The 22,029-nt window shown below is 40.0% G+C and overlaps 1 protein-coding gene across 2 annotated transcripts in view; it reads left to right on the top strand.

Moving 5' to 3' along the window:
- Positions 1-8,446: 8,446 nt before the first annotated feature.
- The window catches only part of STK38 (serine/threonine kinase 38), a 41,469-nt gene continuing 27,886 nt past the window's right edge, over positions 8,447-22,029 (top strand). The window contains exons 1-2 of one of the 2 annotated variants that reach the window (XM_043449777.1): positions 8,447-8,773; positions 13,286-13,418. In XM_043449777.1, coding sequence (XP_043305712.1) covers positions 13,288-13,418 — 131 coding nt within the window. In that variant the 5' untranslated portion in view covers positions 8,447-8,773; positions 13,286-13,287. Of the gene's footprint in view, positions 8,774-13,282; positions 13,419-22,029 lie in introns of both variants that reach the window. The other variant, XM_043449778.1, reaches the window with a different exon arrangement.

Here is a 22,029-nt window from a genome sequence, read left to right as displayed (position 1 = left end):
AAAAAAAAAAGGTGCTAATATTTGAACCAAGTAATTCAAGTCCCACGGAGATGACGAATGACAGTATACTGTAAGGTTATTTATCCAAGAGTTTTTTAGAGAAAACTGTTATAAAACAGAAGCTTGGATTTGGTGAATTATATTAAAATAATAAAAAGGCGGAGATAATATAGAATAGAAAATACAAAGGGAATGACTCTGTTCAGTGTTCCCATTAACCAGAGGTCAATTAATAAGGGTCCTGCTAAGTGCCTTATGTCTGTTCTCCATTTGATGGTTTAGTCTCTAAGGCCTGTCCAACTCCTGCAACCCCATGGACTGTAGCCTAACGGGCTCCTCTGTCCAGGGGATTCTCCAGGAAAGAATACTGGAGTGAGTTGCCATTTTCCTTTTCCAGGGGATCTTCTCGACGTGGAAATCAAACCCAGGTCTCCTGCATTGCAGGCAGTTTCTCTACTGAGTGAGATACGAGGGAAGTCCCTTTCTCCATTTAGATTAGTAAAATAGATTAAAAGAGAACAGCAAAGTAATATACACTGCCATGGCAAACATTATTGGCTGTACGAGCTAATATTCATTCCTCACTAACCTCTTTCTTCTTTGCCTGCCTCTCTAGAAGATCATAAAAAGCTGAGTTTGCTTTCCCAGGGAGGATGACCATGTGATGCAATTCTGGCCAATGAGACCTCTGTGGATGACTCTAGAAACTATGGGGAGCCATCACCACTCTTACCAGAACAGATTCAGAGTGATTGTTCCAGGGCCTGAAGTCGGGTTAAAGTGAGGTGAGCAAGACACTCACCTTGGCATAAGATTTATAACGGTGGCAAAAAATCAGTAATCAAAGTAATATTTCAATGCAATATTTTTTTCATTTATTTTTATTAGTTGGAGGCTAATTACTTTACAATACTGTAGTGGTTTTTGCCATACACTGACATGAATCAGCCATGGATCAATGCAATATTTTTTTTAAAAATACCAGTTAATGCAAAAAAAATGCATAATGAATGAAATAACATTTGAAATAAAGGCCAGATCTGCCAACACCAGAATTTCACAGTGAGGCAAATGAAGCTAAGTATTATAAGAATAGGATCAGATCACCCTAATTTCCAACTCACAGGTGAGGGCAGAGTCGGGGGTGGTGGGTGGGGGTCAAGGTGAATAAGTGATTGGTGGCACTTAGGTATCGTGCCTGCTCTCTAGCTGCAATGGAGCCTAAAAAAAGGCTATCTGTAATTTTCAGTTTTGATAGTAAGAAGTGGGAAATACAGGAAAGGATTCAGGAGATTGATGGTCAAAAAGAATGACTACACTTATTGTGTCCACTACACTTACTGGAGTCATGGTAAAATGTAACCATCTGGGTCCATGCAGGGCTAGATCAGCAATCAGGTTTCTCAGGAGGCAGGTAAGGTGGCCTAGTATTCCCATCTCTTTAGCGTAGTCAATGAAGCAGAAGTAGATGTCTTTTTGAAATTCCCTTGCTTTTTCTACGATCCAATGGATGTTGGCAATTTGATCTCTGGTTCCTCTGCCTTTTCTAAATCCAGCTTGTACATCTAGAAGCTCATATACTGTTGAAGCCTAGCTTGAAGTGTTGCAGGAAGGAAGACCGCTCTTGTCTAACACTCAGAAATGAATTGTCCGGGGAGACACGTGTACAGACAAAGCAAGAGATTTTATTGGGAAAGAGCACCTGGATGGAGAGCAGGAGAGTAAGGGGACCCAGGAGAACAGCTCTGCAGAACTGGCTTGCAGTCTCACGTTTTATGGTGATGGGATTAGTTTCTGGGTTGTCCTTAGCCAATCATTCTGACTCAGAGTCCTTCCTGGTGGTGCACGCCTTGTTCAGCCAAGATGGATGCAGAGAGAAGGATTCTGGGAGGTGGTTGGACATGTGGTGTCACCTTTTGACCTTTCCCGAACTCTTCCAGTTGGTGGTGGCTTATTAGTTCTGTGTTCCTTACCAGGACCTCCTGCCATAAAACAACTCATGCAAATGGTTACTACGGTGCCTGGCCAGGGTGGGCGGTTTCAATCAGTGTCTTCCCCTAACAACTCTCCCCTGAGAAACTTCATACTCAAGATACTTCTTGGGAATAGGGCGGAGGTCTTTCTTCTGTAACTCGTTCCTGCTGTGCATGGGTGTAGGCCTGCCTAGCAGAGCAGAAGTCTCTCTCTACCTGATCTAAGCCAAGGTACTTTTTGCCTGAAACCAGCATTCACCCTTGTAATAACAGTAATTTAGTTAGAAATTGCTGGCTCCTCTCAGAGATGAAATAGACAGGGGCCAAACAGGAGACCTAACAGGATGGTCATCACTGGTCCCCAGAAACAGGAGGCGACATTTGGGGTGAGGGCTGCAGGGTTTGTGACTTCTTTTTTTTTTTTTTATTTGTTGGTGGTAAGGCAACAGAGATATGCTCCAAGAATCTTGTGTTTAGTTTGACGTTACCATCCTCCACCTGGGTCAGGGCTCCATTCTGTAGAAGAACTCAAAGACATTGTTATGCATATTTCTTTAAGTAGGAATCAGGCCCCTGTCTTGAGGCTGTACCAACCTTTGATTGTCTCTCCTCTGTTTCTGTATCCCCTCCCTTCCCTCATTAGCAATTGTTTGAATCCACCCTTTGGAACTCAGGAAAGGTCAAGGAGGCTGAATGAAGCCTATATCCAACAGACAAGAAATGGAGAACACAGAACAGATCTGTACTCCAGAGCCCCACAGAGTTCTGCTCAGTTTTAATTTAGGGAATTGGGCAATTATGACTGTGATAACTTCCTGTCAAAATGGGGCATAGGACTGCCTCAGCTTGGAGAATAGACACTGAATTGGAAGTATTCCTGAGTTCCAAGTTCTAGATCTGAGCCTTGTATGATTAAAATCTCAATCCCTTGGTCTGCCATTTTGGTGTAACATACCTAATTAGAAGTAGTCGGAGGAGTGATAACTGGAATTTTAATAGACAAAATAAATCTCATTTCTTTTTAGAAGAATAGGCCTGAAACCCAGTCTGGACCTGTCACTTTGGGGAGACTTGTAGCCAGGTAGCCAGTTGCCTAGTTTTATAAAAAGTAAGGTTGCAGTTACTAGCTTCAGCAGACATTGTTTTGAGAATGGGGGCATCCAAGCCTGAGACGACTCAGAAAACTCAAGTGTTTAGCAATACGAGGTCTAATCTGAAAGTACACCCATAACATCACCTAGTTATTTCCCAGGATATCTGAACCATAGCTACTCTATTTTGACTTTTAATTGTAAAATTTTCCTTAATAGCCAAAGCAGATGTCACCATTAATGATGTCAGTGTTTCTCTAGGTATGAGAAGATGCAAGAGTTGGGATTCATAAAATCTTCTCCTGAAAAGATCTAACTATCTGAAGACCTGTTCTGCCAGTTTTTCCCAGACCACAGAGTGCCTCATTCCTGATTTTCACCCTGAACTCCTTTCAGGGGAGCTGAAGTTCAGCTGTTGCAGTGGCCATGATTTAATCTTTGTGGATGTAGATGGCAAGTGTCAGTTTTCAGTTGGCAGAGCCCCTTTTCACTCATAAACTTGACCATGATTCTGTGGGGGGCATTTCATGACCAGAGATTTGTTGACAGGCCACTCAGTGTGCTGTTACTGGACTAGGCCATAAAACAGTATCCAAAATTCTCTGGACCACCTGTCTTACTAGCCTCTTGGTCCAAGAAAACATTCCCTCTTGTTGCTTCTTCCAATATCTAGAGTTACAGTGTTACCATCATCGATCTCACATGGAACTAAGTATTATTTTATCAGAGGCCTCAGTCACACATTTGGCAGTGTAAGAAACAGCAATTTTGTAAAACAGATGAAATACAAATAACATAGCCAGCAGCATTAGTAAAGTCATAGTAAGACTTAAGTTAAGAACTTCCATTAGATGTGGCCCAGTATATCCCAGGTCATCTGACTTAGTCTACTCTGTATGAATCTTTATCTTCCAGGGAAATTATATATTGGCACTGTCTAAAAGGCACATCGCCCAGTTATCTGTTGTTAAAAAAACAAAAATTCCGCCAAGTAAATCTTAAGTTGTAATTGACTTTGTTCAGTCTTTGTGAATCAGGCAGTATCCCAGCTAGTAAAGAGAAAGGAGCCCGAAGACCTTGTGCAGAATGGATGGTTTTTACAAGTGGGCAAGGAAGCAATTAGCAAATGAAAGGAAAGGATTGTTTAGGCCAGATCACCTTATTTGGGGAAAGGGTGAGGTTGAATCATGCAGATTCCATCTTCTTCCTTTGTAGGGGTTGTGGAGGGTGGGATGGAGAGGGTCCAAATGACAGATTACCTTGTTGGTGCTCATCAGAAAATTCCAGGATGAATGACTGAGACTACATTCCCCAGGGAAAGTAAAAACTGCAATTAGATGAGGTATTAAATCTAAGTTTGTTATCATGGGCTTCAGCATAAATGATGCCATTTTGGGCCTATGGTTTTCTTTTTAACGCTACAAACTCACCTTTGTAACCAAAAAGTACGTACTGTATAGTACAGGGAACTCTGCTCAATATTCTATAATAATCTAAGTGGGAAAAGAATTTTAAAAAGAATAGATATATTTATATGTATAAATGAATTACTTTGTTGTACACCTGAAACTAACACAACATTGTAAATCAATTATAGTCCACTATAATATAAAAGTTAAAAAGTAAATGTTAGAAAAAAATAAAAATAAAGGGCAAGACCTTGATCTTGAAAAGTAAAACAACAGCAGCTTATCCTTTGTGACTTGCCAAAGAGATGTGAAGATCAGAATGGCTGTTATCAAAAAGATAACAAGATGTGGAGAGAAGGAAATCCTCATGCACTATTGGTGGGAATGGAAACTGGTGCAGCTACTATGAAAAACAATTAAAAATAGAACCACTATTTGATTCAGCTTCTACTCTTGGGTATTTATCCAAAGAAAACAAGAACACTAATTAGAAAAGATGTATGCATTCCTATGTTCATTGCAGCATTAGTTGAAACAACCAGGTTATAGAAGCAACCTAAGTACCCAACAATAGATGAATGAATAAAGATGTAATGTATATATATACATAAAATATTCATATATGAATACTACTCAGCCATGAAAAAGAACAAAATCTTGCCATTTGCGACAACATGGATGAAACTAGAGGTCCATATTACGCTAAGTGAAGCTAGTCAGATGGAGAAAGCAAATGCCGTATGATTTCACTTACATGTGGAATCTAAAATAAATGTAAATGAACAAACATAAAACAGAAACAGAGTTATAGATACAGAGAACAAGTTGGTGGTTCCTAGAGGGGAGGCAGGTAAGAATGGTGGGGGAGAAAGGTAAGGGAGATTAAAAGTACAAGCTTCTAGTTACAAAATAAATGAGTCATAGGTCTGAAATGTACTGTGTGAAAAATATAGTCAATAACCACATAATATCTTTGTATGGTGACACTAGTAAACAGACTTGCATCATTTTGAAATGTGGGCTTCTCTGGTGGCTCAGTGGTAAAGAACCCACCTGCAACGCAGGAGACACAGGAGACACAGGTTTGATCCCTGGTTTGGGAAGATCTCCTAGAGGAGGGCATGGCAACTCACTCCAGGATTCTTGCCTGGAGAATCCCATGGATAAAGGAGCCTGGCAGGCTACGGTCCATAGGGTCGCAAAGAGTCAGACGTGACTGAACACGCATGCACACACGCATTTTGAGATGTATAGAAATATTGAGACAGTATGTTGTAGAATAGGAACTAAAGTTGTAGATCAATTATACATCAAAAACAAATAAATGAACTCAACTTATAGAAAAGGGTATCAGATTTGTGACTACCAGAGCAGGGAGGGGAAGTTGAATGAAGGTGGTCAAAAGGTACAAACTTCCAGATTTAAATACTAGGAATGTAATGGACACTGTGATAGATATAATTAACACTGTTATATATATATGAATACTATATATGAAAGTGTCAGGCGAGTGTATGCTCCTCCGTTCTTTGTCTCGGCACAACAAAAATTTGGAGTGACGGACATTGAAGCTCCCTCGGCGGGTCACAGCTCTTGGAGGACAGACCATGTTATAGCTCTTAAATAAATCAGTGTTACAGCTCAGTGTTACAGCTCTATTTATTTAGATAATAGCAGGAAAATCCATCTTCGAGGAGTGAGGGCACGTTGATCCAAAGACGCGAAGAGAAGAGCGCCCCATCGCGCGAGGGGGAGAGAGGAGGAGAGAAAGAGAGAGAGAGAAAGAAAGAGAGAGAGAGAGAGAGAGGGCTTTGGCTCCTCTTTTTATGTTTCTCTGTCCCTGGGCCTGTCTTATGTAAATTGGGCCTAGGCAGGAGCATTGTTTGTTTTACCTAAGGTTCTCACTCCAGTCCTCGGACCTTCCTTTGTTCTATTTTCGTAGGCTTTCCCCTTCCAGGTGTTTTAGCCACCACCATTTTGGACTCTTTTTCCCTATTCTAACCACCTAACAAAAGTATACTATATATGAAAGTTTTGTTTCTTTTTAAAAAAAATTATCAAAAAAATTTATCTTATTTTGCAAGACAAGGGAGACTAACTTGACTTGGTCACTTCTTGCTTACGCCTCTGGAAATCATAGGCACAACTTAAACTCTTCACCAATATTTTTATGAGGTAACGACTAACCAATTCCCTATCATTTAAGAAAAGTCTAATACTGTAACCAATCACTGTGAAGAATAAGCAGTCACTGCCTCCTCAAGTATTCTTGCCTGGAGAATCCCAGGGATGGGGAAGCCTGGTGGGCTGCCGTCTATGGGGTCGCACAGTCGGACACGACTGAAGCGACTTAGCAGCAGCATCCTCCTCACTAAAGTTGTTATCGTTGAGTTGCTAAGCTGTGACTGACTCTTGAGATCCCATGGACTGTAGCCCTCCAGGCTCCTACGACCATGGGATTTCCCAGGCAAGAACACTGAAGTGGGTTGCTCTTTCCTTCTCCAGGGGATCTTCCCGACTCAGGGATTGAACTTGAGTCTCCTGCATTGCAGGTGGATTCTTTACCAGTAGATCCACAAGGGAAGCCCTAAAGTTTTGTTTCTTTGACTTTGTATTTATGTGAGATGATGGATGTTTACTAAGCTTATTGTCATAGTCATTTCATGAGATAGGTCAAATCATTATGTTGGACACCTTAAATTTATACAGTGCTGTCAATTATACCTCAATAATTACGGAAGAAGAAGAAGAAGAAACAAGAGTTGTGAGGATCACCTGAGATTAAGTTCTTGCATGTGGTTCGTAAACCGAAAAGTGCTATGCAAAAGTCTGGCATGTAACTAAGTCCTTAAGGATAGGGAGGACTTTAACAAAAGTCACTGAGGAAGAAGGGCCTCTGGTCGGGGGAATGAAAAGCAAAGTGGTTTTTGTGTGCTGAGACTAAAGGAAACTGGGCTTTGAAGTCTAGCAAGATGAAAGCAGTCAAGGAAAGCCTATGTTTTTAAGACCATTAAGGAAACAAAGCCTAGGACCCCAAGCTTGAAGGATTAAAACCTTAGGTTTTACACAGATACAGAAGAGCCTGGGGGCACCCTAATACCACAAAACAGTAACGAATGACTTGCACACGTGCTTCTTTCGCTGCCTAGATGGCCTCTATTGAAGGCAGGCAGGGGCATTGTCATCTTTGTTTCCAGGAGCCTGGTAATTTCTGCTCAAGGGCACTGCGCTCCATTCTCAAGGAACCAGTGAGCGTCCAAGTCTTGGGTCCTCGCTAACCCAAAGGATGGGACAGACTCCGCAGCTGGCTAGCCTTGGAAAGCAGGTTCCATGCACACTGGGGTGCCCTCCCCGTATCCGGTATCAGATGTCCAAACATATGAGAGCTCACCCCATCCAAGGCAGTGTATGCTAATCCTTACCTTAAGGCAGTGTAGATGCTGGCGGGGAGGGGGGGGGGGCGGGCGGAGGGAAGGGCTCCGGGGGACCTATTTATGAAGGAAATCAAGAGTTGGTAGGGGACCATGACTACACAGGTGAAAAAACTTCATGGAACTACACAGATGGGCGCGAGTACGCTCTCACACGCAAAAATGAGTGCAAGCCCGAGTGGTTAAATCTGAGGTTTGTCATCTAGTTAATTGCATCGGTCTAGTCCATTGTACTCCGCCGATATTAATTTCCTGGTTTTGATAACGCAATGTAGTTATGTAAGATGCTGAGAGAAGCTGGGTGGGTGATGGGTAAAAGGGACCTTTTTGTACAAATTCTGTCACGTTGGGGGAGAGTTTATAATTATTTCAAAACGAAAAAAACAAACAAAAAAACCCCTAAAAGGACTCTCCCCGCGAGCCCAGCCCGGTCCCGCCCACCCCGAAAATGCCCCACCCCTCAGACTTCTGCGCTCAACCCGGCCTCTCCAGCCGGAATGGGGCGGGGCGGGGAGGGGCGGCGCATGCGCAGACCCGGAACCCGCGCCGCGGCTCCGGGAAGTCACGCTTGCGCAGTCCGGCGCCTTGGCCGCCGCGCCAGCCCGTCTCCGCCGTGGGGTACTGGGCAGCGTTGGCCCCTGCGCTTGCCGTCTTTTCCGGCAGTTGGGGCTCTTCCTGTCGTCTTCACACCCGCAACCGCCCCGCGGCTCCCTCCTTCAGAGTCCCTAACGCGTCCCCTCCCCTCCTCGGGTCGGCTGGCAGCTGCTGCGGGGGTTTCGCCTTTCCTCACGTCGAGACCGCTGGCCCCGCCGGCGTCTGCGGCTGTTCGCCGCCCCCAGCCCTGCCTCTCCCCTCAGCCCCGGGCTCCGGTGAGTGTCTTGCTGCCGTTGTCTTCCGTCCATCCCGGCCTTTCCCCTTCTCTCCTCTTTCCCTAACTCTTTTTTGGGGTTCTCCCTTTCCCTCCGGCGTCCTCTTTCCAGCCCTGCCCTTTCGACCCCTCCTGTCAGTGCTTTCCCTCCCGGCTTCCAGAGGCTCCTGGCCGGTCCTCCGCATGGTTTCCCAGGCTCCGCACCCCGTCCTTTCTCTGTCTTCGCGTGCGGTTGGGGCGGGGTGCCAGGCTCTCTTCTTTCCTTGTCGCCTGCTTTGTCTGCTCGCTGCCACCGCTCATTCCCCTCCAGGATGTCTGTCGGTCGTTACCAATTTTCACGTCCTTTTCTTTTTTTTCCCTGGAGTCTTAAGAATCTGAGAGGTGTTGTCTGAGGCAGTTGTCGAAAGCCACCCTCTCTCCCACCTTGGGGGGCGGCGGTACCTTTGCGTCTGCCCCCTTCCCTATGGTTAGTCTTAGGGTACCGGGCTTCATATAATCCAATTGAAAACCACAGGAAAATGTGGTGGAGCCTTTTTTAAAGAGAGAGTGGAGAAGGAAAGTAAGGACTTGGGGCAGAGTCTGTGCAGAAAGACTTTTAAGTGTGCAGAATGGCAGGTAGTGAGACCAGAGCTCTCACTAGACGAACAGACACAAAGATGATCTTGTTCTTTTTGAAGTGTGCGGGGGAAGGCTGGAGTGGAGACCACTGCGTTTCCTCTCCCTTTCAGCGCACTTTGGCTCCGAGTTAGAGTTAGCCAGGCAGTGGATGTGGTTTCCCTAAGCGTAGAACAACCACCACCTCAATAATAGGCTCCAGTCTCCCCCCAGGCGAGAGATGGCAGCTTCCTCTTAAGGGGATGAGGTCAACTCTATCGCGCTCGGTATAGAAAACCATTCCATGTCCTAACCCCACCCCCGTCATACATACATATTTTCGGCTCCTAATAATGGGCATAAGAAACCAGTTTTTCCTAGCAAATCTTTTATAAGATACTTAACTAAGCGCGTAGTATTGTTCGCGATATGGGGAAGAATATTAAAAGCATTATAGGACAGGGTGCTTGCTTTCCAGTGTCTTACAGTTCCAGGAGGAAAAATTAGATATGTGACTATTAAGGAATAGTCTCAGCTCCAGTGTTGAATTGTCCAAATGAAAGATACTGGGTTGTCAGTCACAAAGACAGAATTGGTGAGGAAAGGGGATATTTACAGAGTTCACAGGGTACCTTTGTAAAGTCAGTCAGTTAACCATGCATAACTCTCTAGACACGACAATTTTCATTTGATCTCCTTTTAATGTTTGCCCAGACTTGTGAAGAACACATTCTTCTGTTACATTTCTTTTTTAACTTTTAAGATTTCTTGCTTACCTATCATTTCTTAATTCTGAGTTGGAGAATGAAACAAATAGGGCAAGGGCCTCCAGTGGCCTGTAGGTCAGGGCAAGAAGGCTTGAGTTGTCAAAAGCTTGAGGGAAAGCCATCTTATGTAAAGTACTTGGTTGACCCAGAAAACCTATAAATTGCTGTAGGGCAATGGTAACTTTTGATGAAAGGTTATTAGAATTATCAATTATGAATTTATGAGCAGAGGAAAAGGATGGGGAGGAGGGTTTGAAGAAAGGCCAAAGGGAAGGATGGTGTAACCTTAGCCATTGCATTAGAGACTGAATGAAGGTTGAAACCATTCTGTTAGAACATTGTTGGCCTTTTATAGGAGTATCTTTGAGTGTATTTAATCTCCCGTTGATCTTTTAAAAAGTTTAGGAAGTCATGCTAGCAACTTAAATAGGTCAAAATGTTTGTTCTCCAGTTTTTATATACCCATTAATATAAATGTAATTTTGTTCTTTACCTTTGTTGACAACTGAAAATCTTTTTTTTTTTTTCTGAAAATCATTAATTTGCTCAATCTATGTTTACTAACTGCCTGTTATATGGAGGGCATTGTTTTTCTTAGGCTTAAACACTCTCTAGTTGTGTTTTTACGTGGAAATAATTTCATTTGTTAAAATGTGTGTATATATATATAGAGAGAGAGAGAGACAGACAGAAACATTCTCCGGAAATTTTCAGACAAGGGAGGAGTACTAAGCACTCTCTTGCTTCAGACTTGTTTTTAAATCTGGTTTTAAAATTTCCTCACCAAACTTAGAGAGCATGTGGTTTTCATTGTGGGTGGAGGGGGTACAGGCTGACAAATAAGGAACCACACCCAAGCTTCATAAACCAGACAGAGGTTTAAAAAGAATTCTGATATCCTAAAAACATTTGAGTTTGCTTTGATGTTAGGAGAAACTTCCCCATAAAAAATAACATTTTATAGTAAGATTGAGATGAATTCAGTGTCTTGAATTTGTGATTACTGATGATTTTAGCACATCATGAATGACTGACTTTGAAGTAGAGCCTTGATTTTGAATCTCTTCTCTGAAAAAATTATTCTTTATGTGATTCCCCCCCCCCAGTATCTTTTTGTAAAATTGCTTAATTTGAAAAAATTGCCTTTTTTCTTAGTAGTAATGTGTTTACACATATCTTAAAAGGCTACATTTAATTTCCAAAACAATTTTAAAAGTTGCAAAGTATCAAGAGGAGAACCTTAAGAAAACTTTTGAAATTAAAAGACGCTTGCTCCTTGGAAGGAAAGCTATGACAAACTTAGACAGTGTATTAAAAAGCAGAGACATCACTTTGCCAACAAAGGCCTATATAGCAAAGCTATGGTTTTTCTAGTAGTCATGTACTGATGTGAGAGTTGGACCATAAAGAAGGCTGAGTGCCAAAGAACTGATGCTTTTAAATTGTGCTGTTGGAAAAGACTCTTGAGAGTCCCTTGGACAGCAGGGAGATCAAGCCAGTCAATCCTAAAGGAAATCCACCCTGAATATTCATTGGAAGGACTGATGCTGAAGCTCAAATACTTTGGCTACCTGGTGTGAAGAGCCGAGTCATTGGAAAAGACCTTGATGCTGGGTTAGATTGAGGACAGGCGGAGGAGGGGTCGACAGAAGATGAGATGATTGGGTAGCAGCCTCGATTCAATGGGCATGAGTTTGAGCAAACTCTGGGAGATGGTGAAGGCAGGGAAGCCTGGCATGCTGCAGTCTATGGGGTCGCAAAGAGGCAGACACGACTGAGTGACTAAGCAACAACAAAGCTATTTAAACCTCATTGGTATCAGTTTTCAAATATGTAAAACTAGGAACTTAGGGCCTCTTGTTTTTAAGGTATCTTTCATCACTAAAGTTATGACTTAGGTTTTTTCTTTTGTAGTATTGTTTCCATCATAGTTCTTTGTTTTAACTTGTCAACTCAAATAGATAGCAGACATCTGTCGAATACCATAAGCCGTGTCACTTGTCATTTATACTTGTAGATGAAGATTTTAGTCATAGATTTTTTTAAACTATAGAAATTGTAAATTTAAAAGTTCTTGGTAACTTAATGGTAATTGTACACACTCATTGACAAAAACGTGGAAAAGCACAGACAAGAAGATGATCTATTGTATTCTCCCTGCCTAGAGTTAGACCACTAATATTTTTTCCCACTGGTAACATTTTGATATATGTTTCTAATAATTCTTTGCATATACAGTAAACACATAAAAGTGAAATGGTATATGTTCTGTTTTATAACCTATTATTTTCAATTAGATTGGAAATATTTTTCCTGAAAAATGTTTTTTGTTTTATTCTTTAAAGGCTTGCCTGACAAACATTTGAACATATTTTAATTGTCTGCATGTTATTTCATTGTAGGACTTTTCCATGATTTAATCAATTCTATTCTTGATTATTCAAGTTACTTGTAGTTTTTCTTTGTCATTACAATGCTGCATTGAATTCCTTTGTGTGTGAATCCTTGTGGGTCTTTGATTCCTTTAAGGTAGATTCCTGATGGCAAAGAATGGTACTGCCTGTGTTACATGTTCTTAATATATGTGTTTGGTATTGTGGTCTTGTTCCCTTCTTTCTGAAAAATGCAACGCTCTTCCTTAAGGATGTATTCATGTTGCTTTTGACTGCTATATGGTTATTTCTTTATATGTCTCCACAACATTTTACTTCTTGATTTGCTTACTGAATTGCTTCTAGTTTCTCTTGACACAGTTGATGGCATAAGGACCATCTTCTGTAGTGCACATCCTGTTCATGCTCCCTTAAAAGCCTGTGTGGAGTTGGGGGGAGTCCCCTGGCAGTCTGGTGGTTTCAACTCTGTGCTTCCACTGCAGGGGGCACGGGTTCCATTGGCGCAAGAAAAGTTAAAAAGGAACCTGTGTGATAGTTTCTCTAAGGCCTTATACCTAGCCATGGTATTTCTGTGTCAAAAAACATTAATGTATACTTGTTTTCACCAAGTATTCTGTTTGTCTGGGTTTTGTTTAATACTGTTTGTATTCCAGAAAACTTAGGTCAATTTACATTCCTATCAGTAGGGTAGGAGAGTGCAGAACTGGTGGATTCTGTCTCCAAAACTAATACCTCTTTTTTTTTCATTGTTTCTAGCAGCCATGGCAATGACAGGCTCAACACCTTGCTCGTCCATGAGTAGTCACACAAAGGAAAGGGTGACAATGACCAAAGTGACCCTGGAGAATTTTTATAGCAACCTTATTGCTCAACATGAAGAACGAGAAATGAGGTAAAGAATTTTGAGAAAATCGAGTTATGGTTTGGGGATCCTTCTCTTGTTTTATGAATCACATTTGTAATATGACTGAAAGGAGACGAGGAGCAGCAACCATGTTCTAACCAATTCCATTACGGTGGAGTAACAGTGTTGTTGATTTCCAAGGTCCTTGCTATTAACCTACTTATTTCTATTTCTGTTTACTGGTCAAGAACATAAAATTCCATGGTACTATAAGAAGTTAATTGGACCAAAACCTTGGAGTTCATCATTAAGACACTGTGATATAATGGAAAGAGCAGTATTATGGAGCCAGATCTGGCTTTAGAATCCTGCCTTTACCATCTGGTCAATGTATGAGGTTAGAACAGGTTTTTAGTCTTTCTGCACATCAGTTCTATCTGGAAAATGAGGAGAGTACTACTTGCCTTTCAGAATTGCTGTGGGTATTAGATGTAACACATATAAGTACCCACCAAAGTGCCTCACACCTAGTAATCACCTGAACGGTGATGGTAGTGTTACAGAGTCCAAGCTCATACTGCTCGCTGCACTGACAGACCAGTAAATTGAGAGACGAGTTGTTGGGGCAAGAAATAGTGACTTTATTCTGAAAGTGAGAAAACTGAGAAGATGGTGGACTCATGCCTCTAAAGAACCGTCTTGCCTAAGGCTTTTCTTCCACTAACCGGGGAGGGAGTAAAGTCAGACATTTCCTGGTTCCAGTCAGCTTCCAGAGGGGCTGTTTTAATTTCTTCCTCCCTACAATCATTCACAGGTGGGCCTGGTCATGATTGTTCCTATGAGCTAAACAAAGGTCTTTTAGCTTAATGCTCATTCCTTGAGAGACAGGGTTATCAGAGATGGGTCATTACGTATAATTTAAGCTTATAGGCAACATCCCTTTAGTGATTAACTTGTAATAGAATATAAAGAGTCTTCCCTATTAGAGTGGCAGGTATTGTTACTGATCTAGTGTGTACTATCCATGTAGTAAGTCATTATTTAAAATTTTTTCCCAGTATTTTATTATGAAAATATTTAGAAGCACAGAAAAGTTGAAAGAATTGTTTTCAATAAATACCCATACAGACATCATATAGATTCTACATTTATCATTTATCACATATTGATCTGTTCATCCCTTAATGCATTTATTAATTCATCTTAATCTTTTTGCTTGTACCTCAAAGTATGTTGCAGATGTCTGTTTGTTTTACTTCTGAATATTTCTGCTTGTATAACGAGTTTGAGATATATATTTTTTAAGGGAGTTGCAAGTTTGCATACAATGAAATGCCCACCTTAAGGGTACATTTCGATGAGTTTTGACAAAAACATATACCTTTGTGACTTAAACCTCTCTCAAGACAGAATATTACCGTCACCCTAGAAAGGTCTTTCCTGGAGATTCTTCTTCAACCCCTGGCCACTGCTGTTGTGGTTTTGTTTCTACCATAGATTAATATTGTCTGTTCCATACAAAAGGAACATGTAAATGGATTCATTTGAATAAGGCACATCTTGCACTCAGCCTAATGTTTTAAAAGTTCATCCATTTTGCTGTTGTGTCCATAGTTTGTTCCTTTATATTGCTGAGTACCATTCTGTTTTCTGACTGTACCATAGTTTGCTTATATCTTCTTTTATTGGTAAAAATTTAGACTTTTTAAAGTTTTTGGCTATTTTGAGTAAGTTGCTCCGAACATTTATATGTAGATCTTTTTGCGAACATTTGTTTTCGGTTCTTAAGTAAATATTTAGGAATGGAATAGCAGGCTCTTGGCTCATAAATATGCATTAGTATATGTTTAGTTTTATAAGAAGTTGCTAGACATTTTTCTAAAATATTTCCAATGTGTATGAGAGTTCTAGTTGCTTTATATGTATATATTTTAAACATTGGTATTGTTAGTCTTTTAACCAGCTCTTTTTGTGGATGCTCAGTGGTATTTGATTGTTTTTTTAATTTGCATTTCCTTGATGATTAAATGATGTTCATAATTTTTATTTATATGCCTTTTGGCCATATTTTCCTTTGTGAAGTGTTTGTTCAAATTTTTTGACTATTGAGTTTTGGAGTTTCTTTAGATACTGAGCCTTTGTTGTAGATGTGTTTTGCAAAGTTTCTACCAGTCTGTGGCTTTCCTGTTCATCTAATTTGGCATTTTTTTTTTCTTTTGAGGTTATTGCCTTCTGTGACCTCTAAGAAACCTTTGCCTACTCCTCAGTCATGAAGATAATTCTCTTATGTTTTCTTCTGGAAGTTTTATAGGCTTAGTTTTTAAATTTATGTGATCAATCTTGAATTGATAAGTGTGTGGGGTATGAGGTGGGGTTTGAAATATATTTTCCATATGGATATCCAATTATTTTAGCACTCTTTGTTGCAAAGACTTTATTTTCTCCATTAAATTGCTTTTGAAAATCAAATGTCATATAATTGTAAATCTGTCTGGGCTGTTTGTTCTGTTTCATTTATCTATTTGTCTGTATGCCAGTATCAGATTGCCTTGATTATTGGAGCTTTGTAGTAAGTTTTGAAGTCAGTATAAGCCCTCAACTTGGTGGTGGTTCTTGTTTTTTTCAAGATTACTTTGAATATTCTAGGTTCTTTGAATTTACATATACATTTAAAAATTAGCTTAATCAGTTTCTGCAGAAAAGCCTGATGGAATTATGGTTGTAGTTGTATTGAATCTGTAGATCAGTTTGAGGGAGAGTTGACATCTTTACAATATTGAATCTTTTGATGCATGTCTCTCCATTTTTGTTCGGTCTTTAATTTTTCTTAGCAATATTTTCTAGTTTTAGGGTGGAGGCCTTTCATGTGTTTTGTTTGTCTATTACTAATATTTTGGGATTTTTTTTGATGCTGTTGTAAGTGGATATTTGAAATTTCATTTTCCACTTCTTTGTTGCTAGTATATAGAACTATAACTGAATTTTGCATATTGACCTTAAACCTTGCAACTTGGTAATTTACTTTCATAGTAGCCTTTTTGTAGATTGCTTAAAATTTTCTTTGTTAAGAATCATACCCAGATAGAGGTTTACATCTTCCTTTCCAGTCTGTACACATTTTCATTCTTTTTACCTTTTCACATTGACTAGGATTTCAGGTGCAGTGTGGAATGTAAGTGATGGGAGTAGACATCTTTTGTTCCCGATTTACAGGGGAAAGCACTGTTTCTCTGTTAGTTATGATGTTAAGGTAGGTTTTTCAAAGATGCTGTTCATTGATTGGGAGAGTTTCCTTATGTTCCTATTTGAGAATTTTTATCATGAGTGGGTGTTGAATTTTGTCAAATGCTTTTTCTACATCTTTGAGATGATCATCTTGTGTTTTCTTTATTCTTTCACTGTGGTAAATTACATGGACTGAGTTTTGAATGCTAAACTCACCTTCCATTCCTGAGGTAAAACCCTCTTGGTCAAAATGCATTGTTCTCTATATATTGATGGATTCTGTGTGGTAGGGGATGGATAAGGATTTTGCAATCATTTTTTATAGGAGGGTATAAATCATAATTTACATGGGATATATGATTTGATTTTAAATATGCAGCTCTGTATGCAGAATAGCAAGATACTTTATACGTGGTGGTGGCTAGCTTTGTTCACTGGGACAAAAAAGAGCACGGGGAATTAAAAAATAAATTTGCATGCTCTAGGCATGTGAAACCTGTTGGGGATGGTTATTTTAAAATACAACTGCTCGCTCGCTCTCTTTTTTTTTTTTACAACTGCTCTTTTGAAATCAGAGCTTCTGGTGTTGCAGTTACAAAGAAATGTTTATGAGTTCTGATTAACTTGTTTTATTTGATAATAGTTAGTTGGTACTTGTTATCTGTTTTATTTACAGTAATGTGTATATGTTAATCCCAATCTCCCAATTTATCACTTCCCTCCATGTTTCCCCTTTGGTAACTGTAAGTTTGATTTCAAGATCTGTGAATCTATTTTGTTTGTAAATAAGTTCATTTGTATCATTTTTTAATTAGATTCCACATATGTGAAAGTTAGTCAGTCGTGTCTGACTCTTTGTGACCCCATACAGTCCATGGAATTCTCCAGGCTAGAATACTGGAGTGGGGAGCCTTTTCTTTTTCCAGTGGATCTTCCCAACCTAGGGATCGAACCCAGGTCTCCCACATTGCAGATGGATTCTTTACCAGCTGAGCCACAAGAGAAGCAGATTCCACATATAAGTGTTACCATATGATTTGCCTTTCTCTAACTGATTTACATCACTTAGAAAGATAATCTCCAGGTCCATCCATGTTGCTACAAATGGCGTTATTTTCTGCTTTTTAACGGCTGAGTCATATTCCATTGCATATATGTACCACATCTTCTTTATCTGTTCCTCTGTTGATGGAGATTTCAGTTGCTTCCATGTCTTGGCTATTGTAAATACTGCTTCAGTGAACATTCGGGTGCATGTATCTTTTTGAATTATGATTTTCTCCAGGTACAAGCCCAGGAGTGAGATTGCTGGATCATATGGTAGTTCTGTTTTTAGTTTTTTAAGGAAGCTCCATGCTTTTCTCCATAATGGTTGTACCAGTTTACATTCCTACCAACAGTATAGGAGGGTACTCTTTTCTCCGTAGCCTCTTCAGCATTTTTTGTTTGTAGACTTTTTGATGATGGCCATTTTGACCTGTGTGAGGTGATACCTTATTCTAGTTTTTGCATTTCCTTAGTGCCCTCTTTTTTGGACGTGAGTTGATATTTGGTCTTAAGTTTGTTGATACAGTTTGGTAAGACTGTCTTATTTGGGGTTTTATCACTCTAAGAAAATTTAAAAAGAAAAGCAGTATATAAATAGCTCATATAGCTCAACATCAGAAAGTCAAACAATGCGATTGAAAACTGGGCAGAAGAGCTGAGTAGACATTTTCCCAAAGAGGAAACACAGATGGCCAGCAGCCACATGAAAAGATGCTCGACCTCACTAATCATCAGGGAAATGCAAATCAAAACCACCATATCACCTCACGCCTGTCAGAATGGCTATCACCAAAAAGAACACACATGACAATTGTTGGCAAGGATGTAGAGAAAAGAGAACCCTCCTACATGGTCAGTGTGATTGTAAATTGGTGTAGCTACTGAGGAAAACAGTATGGAGGTTTCTTAAGAAACTAAAAATAGTTACCATATGATCCAGCAATTCCATTCCTGGGTTTTTATTAGAAAAAACCAGAGTCACTAGTTCAGGAAGCTGTGTACCCCAATGTTTATAGTAGCATTATTTACAGTTGACAAGATATGGAAGCAACCTAAGTGTCCATCAACAGAGGATTGTGTAAAGAAGATGTGTGATGTATGTATACATACTCACACAATGGAATATTACTAAGCCATAAAAAGAATGAAATTTTTACCATTTCAGCAATGTGGATGGACTTACAGGGTGTTATTGCTAAATGAAGTAAGTTAGATAGAGAAAGACAAATACTGTGTGACATCATTTGTATGTAGAATTTAAAACATACCACAAACCAGTAAATATAACAAAGAAAGAAGCAGACTCACAGATAGAACAAACTAGTGGTTACCAGTAAGGGGGAGGGGTCATAAAGAGGTCGGGGAGTGGGAGGTACAAACTATTAGATGTAAGATAGGCTACAAGGGTGGATTGTACAACATAGGAAATATAGCCAGTATATTGTGATATTTGTAAATAGATTGTAGCCTTTAAAAACTATGAAAATTTGAAAAATTTAAAGAACAGTGATTGGCAGGAGCTACTACAGTAGTCAGTAAACTTAGATTGGAACTGTCAGAGATAGATTTTTAAGAGTTTTGATGTCATGGGGGCAACATCACAGAACCTTGAAAAATAAGCAGAGTTTTAATGATATGAGACAATTGATGGTTAAGAAACATTTAATTTTGAATATGTGGCTAATATATGATGAGCAGTTTGAAATAATAAGTATTGGGCTGGTAAATTTGGGGGCTAGTAAAAGAGATCAGGTTGTAATACAAATTTTTGTTTGTATATGTCTTGTCTTTAAAATCTCTAGTTTTTCTCCCACTTACATGCAACTTTTTTTTTTATTTTTACTTATATGGTTCTGCCAGGTCTTCCTTGGGCCATGTAGGATCTAGTTCCCTGATCAGGGATCAAACCCAGGTCCCCAGCATTGGGAGTGTGGTATCTTAACCACTGGACCACCAGGGAGGTCCCTATATGCAACTTTGTGCCATTCTGTTTATAGTAGAGCACTGAGTTATATTTGCAACTTTTTATTTATTTATGGCTGCACTGGGTCTCCATTGCTGCATGCGGGCTTTCTCTAGTTGCGGCAAGTGTGGGGCTTCTGACTGTGGTGGCTTCTCTTGTTGTAGAGCTAGGCATGTGGCCTCAGTAGTTGTGGTGCATGGGCTTAGTTGCTCCTCCACATGTAGGATCTTCCCAGACCAGGTTTGGAACCTATGTTCCCTGCATTGACAGGTGAATTCTTAACCACTGGACCACCAGGGAAGTCCAACATTGGTTATTTTGAACAAAGGGTTTACTGCAGAGGGAAATGAGATCAAAGCTGAAAGGCAGAAGGAAAAATGAAAATCATTTGGAAATTGTCTCCTGTATAAAAGTAGAATAGGGAACATTGGGCTATTTCATAGAAATAGTACAGTGATCCTACATATTGGTTTAAACAATTAAATTTCCTGAGTCTAGTGTGGCAGAATGCTTATTGAAGCTCCTTATAGATGGCAAACTGAGTACATCGAGTAGTGCAAATCATTATTTTTTAATCTGTCTTTTGCCTTTCCTGGCCTCTGTGTTAAGCTTCTCTATCAATGGCAGTTCTCCTGTTCTCTCGTGTAATCCTGGGTATCCATAAAGAGAGATAGGTGTTAATAATCACCTAGTTGTTCATAGAAAATTAATGGTTTGGATAATTTGTAGCAGTTTGAAATGAAAACTGAGGCAACTGGCATTTTTTTTTACAAAATGATCTGTGTTGTTTCTGTTCTTTATGAATATTATTTTGGTGGATTAATTAAAGCCACAAAAGCCTAATTTATTTTTTTTCTAAAAGCCTAATTTAATAGGCAATAATTTTGTGCTTTTCCCTTTCTTCCCCCTAAATCATAAAAGAATTCTTCTACATTTTACCCTCTGAGAACCAGCATCTGCTGCTACTTCTCTTCCATATTCTTACTCAGGTTTTTCTGTTTGCTTTTAGTCTGATCTGATACTGAGTTTTGCAATGTGTGGTTATTATAGTGAGCAAATGCAATGTTTGATTATTACTAGTGAACAAGTGTCAGTTTTATTTGGGCCCCAGGAATGGGTGAGTCTAGACTTATATATTAAGAAGAGGTGGCAAGAATACACAGAACTATACAAAATAGATCTTCATGACTCAGATAACCACAATGGTGTGATCACTCACCTAGAGTCAGACATCTTGGAATGCGAAGTCAAGTGGGTCTTAGGAAGCATCACTATGAACAAAGCTAGTGGAGGTGATGGAATTCCAGTTGAGCTCTTTCAAGTCCTAGAAGATGGTGCTCTGAAAGTGCTGCACTCAATATGCCAGCAAATCTGGAAAACTCAGCAGTGGCCAGGGGACTGGAAAAGGTCAATTTTCATTCCCATCCCAAAGAAGGGCAATGCCAAAGAATGTTCAGACTACCTCACAATTGCACTCATCTCACATGCTAGCAAAGTAATACTCAAAATTCTCCAAGTCAGGCTTCAACAGTACATGAGCCGTGAACTTCCAGATGTTCAAGCTGGATTTAGAAAAGAAAGAGGAACCAGAGATCAAATTGTCAACATCTGTTGGATGTCACAGAAAAAGCCAGAGAATTCCAGAAAATCATCTGCTTTATTGACTACTCCAGAGCCTTTGACTGTGTAGATCACAACAGACTATGGAAAATTCTGAAAGAGATGAGAATACCAGACCACCTTCCCTGCCTCCTCAGAAATCTGTATGTAGGTCAAGAAGCAACAGTTAGAACCAGACATGAAACAACAGACTGGTTCCAAATTGGGAAAGGAGTACGTCAAGGCTGTGTATTGTCACCCTGCTTATTTAACTTCTGTGCAGAGTACATCATGTGAAATGCCAGGCTAGATGAATCACAAGCTGGAATTAAGATTGCTGGGAGAAATATCAATAACCTCAGATATGCAGATGACACCACCCTTATGGCAGAAAGTCAAGAACTAAAGAGCCTCTTGATGAAAGTGAAAGAGGAGAGTGAAAAAGCTGACTTAAAACCCAACATTCAAAAAACTAAGATCATGGCATCCAGTCCCATCAATCTATGGCAAGTAGATGGAGGAACAATAGAAACAGTGACAGAGTTTATTTTTTTGGGCTCCAAAATCACTGTAGATGGTGACTGCAGCCATGAAATTAAAAGACACTTTCTCCTTGAAGAAAAGCTGTGACCAACCTAGACAGCATATTAAAAAGCAGAGACATTATTTTGCCAACAAAGGTCTGTCTAGTTATAAAGCTACGGTTTTTCTGGTAATCATGTATGAATGTGAGAGTTGGACTGTAAAGAAAGCTGAGCGTTGAAGAATTGGTGCTTTTGAACTGTGGTTTTGGAGAAGACTCTTGAGAGTCCCTTGGACTGCAAG

This window comes from Cervus canadensis, chromosome 28 (assembly GCF_019320065.1).
Source record: "Cervus canadensis isolate Bull #8, Minnesota chromosome 28, ASM1932006v1, whole genome shotgun sequence".
NCBI lineage: Eukaryota > Metazoa > Chordata > Mammalia > Artiodactyla > Cervidae > Cervus > Cervus canadensis.
Note: the sequence above shows the minus strand (reverse complement) of the source record. Positions and strands in the feature narration are given on the sequence as shown.